Here is an 818-nt window from a genome sequence, read left to right on the forward strand (position 1 = left end):
CCAGTGGTGGGGGGAGGCAATAGTGGTGGTGGAGGAAGCCTGGAAGTAGCATGTTGTGTTCCGATCCTGGCACAGTTAGGGGCTGTTGCTCGTCTGGGTGAGTGCCAGGGGGTTGGCGCTGCCTGTTTGCGGGGTACAGAGCCGGTGTTTGAGACCTACCTTCTCTTTTTAGAAAATCAATGAAAAACCACAAGTTATCGCTGACTACGAGTCGGGACGAGCGATCCCCAATAACCAGGTTATGGGCAAGATTGAGAGAGCCATCGGTGAGCGGAGATCGGCGGGTCCCACTGCGGTGACAGTGCTGGGTGCCTGGGAGGGCTGTTTGGGTGGGTGGTGACACCGTCCGCGCCAGGAGCAGTTGCTGGCTGTAGTTACTGTGGGTGCGGCGCCATTAAGCCACGCGCTGATAAAAAACCCTGGACCTGCTGCCCAAAACCAGAGCTCGGAGCTCTTGGTGTCTGTTGTTCCTCACCTTCCTGCATGGGGCCCAGCCCCCGGAGTTCGGCCCCCCAAAATCGGCGAGATACTGAGACCCGGGAAGGCGCGATGGTACCTGGCAGAGAGCCCTGCAGCCACTGGGCTGGCGCTGCTCTCCGGGATGGGTCAGGTACCATTTCCGAGGACGACGGTTGGTGCACAGGCGAGGGCTGGACCGAGTCTGGTGCTCCTGGAAACACCTGTAGGGTTCTCCCCTAGTCAGGAGCTTCTGGAGGAGGAAAACTCAGAGGAAATGAGGTTTTGGCAGTGAACGCTCAGGTGCTGATGGTGGTCCTCTCCTCTGTCTCCTTCCCGGCCTTAAACTGCGTGGGAAGGAC

General features: G+C 59.2%; 1 protein-coding gene across 1 annotated transcript in view; it reads left to right on the plus strand.

Moving 5' to 3' along the window:
- Positions 1-610, plus strand: part of EDF1 (endothelial differentiation-related factor 1) — a gene marked incomplete at both ends in the record, with an annotated part of 1,254 nt that extends 644 nt beyond the window's left edge. Inside the window, 2 exons of the mRNA XM_010134750.1 lie at positions 173-266; positions 495-610. Coding sequence (XP_010133052.1) covers positions 173-266; positions 495-610 — 210 coding nt within the window. The remainder of the gene's footprint in view (positions 1-172; positions 267-494) is intronic.
- Between the last annotated feature and the right edge of the window lie 208 nt (positions 611-818).

The sequence above is a fragment of the Buceros rhinoceros genome, unplaced genomic scaffold, assembly GCF_000710305.1.
Source record: "Buceros rhinoceros silvestris isolate BGI_N320 unplaced genomic scaffold, ASM71030v1 scaffold29274, whole genome shotgun sequence".
Lineage (NCBI taxonomy): Eukaryota > Metazoa > Chordata > Aves > Bucerotiformes > Bucerotidae > Buceros > Buceros rhinoceros.